The following is a 3,042-nucleotide window of genomic DNA, read 5'->3' on the forward strand; positions in this document are numbered from 1 at the left end:
TTTTTTTTTAATTTGTTTTAAAGGAAGTATAATAATAATTGATACATTAGAAACGGTACCCATTTAGAAGATCAAGATGACAGGTATTCAAGCCTAGGTTTTGTATTATACATTGCTGTCCTCAAGGTAGTTGCTTAGATTGCAGATATCAGCATACAGTCGGTCAAGGTGAAAATTCTACATATTAACTGCTATTTTCAAAAAACTGATGGAGATTTTTAGTACAATCACCTTAGCCATCCTGTATATATACTTGCATATTTTTCTCCTACCTTTTTTCTTTTCTCCTTTCTTTGATCTTCATTGTTTAATCCTTAAGTTCCATTTCTTTCTATTTTACTATATCTATTATACCCTTCAGGTTTTATTTCTTTTGGGTTCTTACACTAGGGAGACAGTATATTTACACATGTGGGTCTGATTTATTTCTCTTATGAGTATAGCCTTTAGTTGCATCCACTTACCTATTTAAGTTTTGAGTTTGCCTTTCTTTATAGCTGAGTAATATGCCATTATATAAAAATGCCACATCTTTTTCATCCATTCATCAGGTGATGGGCATTTTGGTTGCTTCCAAGACTTGGCTATGACAGATTGTGCTGCTATAAAAGTGGACACACATATATTGTTGTGGTACAATGTTTTCAGTTCTGGGAAAATTCTCAGAAAGGGAATAGCTGGATTGAATGGGATTTCTAGTCCTAGTTTTTTGAGGAATCTCCACACTGATTTTGATAGTGGTTGTACCAGTCTAAATTCCCACCAGCAGTGGAGAAGGGTTCCTTTTTCTCTGTAGCATCTCTCCAGCATTTGTTATTAGTTAATTTCTTTATGATAGCCATTCTTTCTGGGGTGAGATGGTATCTCAAGGTTGTTTTAATTTGCATTTCTCGAATGACCAGTTATGTAGAGCATTTTTTCAGGTACTTATTTGCCTCTTGTATTTCTTCCTCTGAGAAGTGTGTATTCATCTCAGATTCCCATTTTTGGATTGGGTCTTTAAATTTTGGGGCCCTAATTTTTTTAGTTCTTTATATATTCTAGATAGAAGACCTTTGTCTGAGTGATTATTAGTTAAGAGTTTTTCCAGATTTGTGGGTTTTCTTTTCACTCCGTTGGTAATTTCTTAAGTACTTGGAATTCTATTTTTAAGAAAGATGGAGGATAAAAGTATGACCTAAGCTTATCTTCAGCCCTTTGCCTCTATCTTTTCCTGAGTCATGACTAAGTAGCTAGGATTATATGCTTTCAGTAAATAGTTGCTGATTGAATAAAAAACACTGAAAATCATGAAATGTAGAAAGGATGTGTTATAAGTCAGCTTTTTTTTTTTTTGTTTTTATTCATCAGGGGCACACAAAGAAAATGAATTTTTTCAAAGTTGGAAAATATTTTGTATTGGTGGACATGCCAGGTTATGGCTATAGAGCACCTGAAGATTTTGTTGACATGGTAGAGACCTATCTAAAAGAACGAAGAAAGTAAGAAAAACTTTTTTATGATAGCTGCATATTTAGCACCATTGATATTTTTATCAATAGACATGTGATAAACACTTCAGTTTTATTGAATAACTTATTTTAGGTTTATTTTACTTTTACAATATTCAATACTAAAGTACTTAGGGCCGAGATATGTTACATTATTTTTTGGTTGCCACCTCTGAGTCTGATTTTAAATTGAAGGATATTTCTAAATTGAAAATATAAAGAATACATTAGCAGAGTTAATTTTAAGTAAACTGTTAGCTGGATAATTTTGAAAATAAAAATTGTTGTTTCAGGCCAGCCAGATAGCTTAGCAGATTAAAGCACCTGCTTAGGCAGACACAAGGACCAGGGTTCAATGCTGGGCATGCCATGAGGGCATGGTGGCACACACCTGTAATTTCAGCACTTGGAAGGCTGAAAACAGGAGTGTCACTATGAGTCCGATCTGCGTAGTGAGACCCTGTAGACTGTGTACTGAATACATTTTTTTTAAATTGTTGTTTAATGTGATAATCACTAGGTTTAAATAAACTTTAGAAAATTGTGATCATTCTTGAAATATCTCAGCCATCACATCTTCTGAAAATACCTTTATGTTTTTGTCTCCCTATGTAGTCAAGGGATATAAGGACAGTTGTACTTAAGAATTGTACAATATAGAGAAAAATGTTAAGGTGTTTATATAACTTGTTTTTGTAGTTTTACATAGAAACTGTGATGAAATATTTGCAAACAAAAATGCAAAATATAATGTGTTTGGTTTCTGTTACCTGTTCATCCTAAAGTAATATTTAAAAAGGTAAACATTTTGGCGATAACTTAAATTGGATTTTAAGTTATTGGAGAAAGGGGTTCATGCATCTTTATGTAAAGTCCATACAGATTTGAGTTTAATACATGCTTGCTGAAATAAATTAAAATATTTAACAAATTTGGTTATGAAAATAAACAGCATTAAGACTCAGTACCATAGGATGAATTTACTCATGAATTCTGAATTCCTTTTGCCTAAATTTTTAAAACTTGAATTGAAAATTATTCAAAGGAAAATTTCTTAATAAATATGAGTGGTAATAAAAATGAGTGTATCTTACTTTGCCATTAATCTTCTTTTCTATATTTTGTAGTTTAAAGAGAACATTTTTACTAGTAGATAGTGTTGCTGGAATTACAGAAAAAGACAAAATTGCCATAGAAATGTGTGAAGAATTTGCATTACCATATGTGGTAAGTGTTTCTTTTGACCCTTGTTGCACTAAGAATACCAGTTCTTTATGTTTATAAATTCCTGCACACATTTTTAAATGAATGAGCAAGTTTTGCTTCTTCAAAAGATAAAACTACCTTTAAGTTCTGCAAGACTTATTTTTTTCTCTCAATGTAAAGTTTTCAAAATTATAACCAAAAATTTTTTATATATATTGAGGTGTAAAGGTTGAGGAGAGCCATTTGTATACTGTTATGGTTTGTGTCTAGTTGTCCCCCCAAGCCTCATGCAGTCATGGGGTGAGGACTTGTAGAGTTTGTGTTAACTCATGATCCACTGGGATTA

At 32.1% G+C, this 3,042-nt stretch overlaps 1 protein-coding gene across 1 annotated transcript in view; it reads left to right on the forward strand.

Annotated features, from left to right (window-relative positions):
• Positions 1-3,042, forward strand: part of Gtpbp8 (GTP binding protein 8 (putative)) — a 15,285-nt gene that overhangs the window by 4,192 nt on the left and 8,051 nt on the right. Inside the window, exons 3-4 of the mRNA XM_004633351.2 lie at positions 1,351-1,481; positions 2,618-2,717. Coding sequence (XP_004633408.1) covers positions 1,351-1,481; positions 2,618-2,717 — 231 coding nt within the window. The remainder of the gene's footprint in view (positions 1-1,350; positions 1,482-2,617; positions 2,718-3,042) is intronic.

The sequence above is a fragment of the Octodon degus genome, unplaced genomic scaffold (genome assembly GCF_000260255.1).
Source record: "Octodon degus isolate 3935 unplaced genomic scaffold, OctDeg1.0 scaffold00053, whole genome shotgun sequence".
Lineage (NCBI taxonomy): Eukaryota > Metazoa > Chordata > Mammalia > Rodentia > Octodontidae > Octodon > Octodon degus.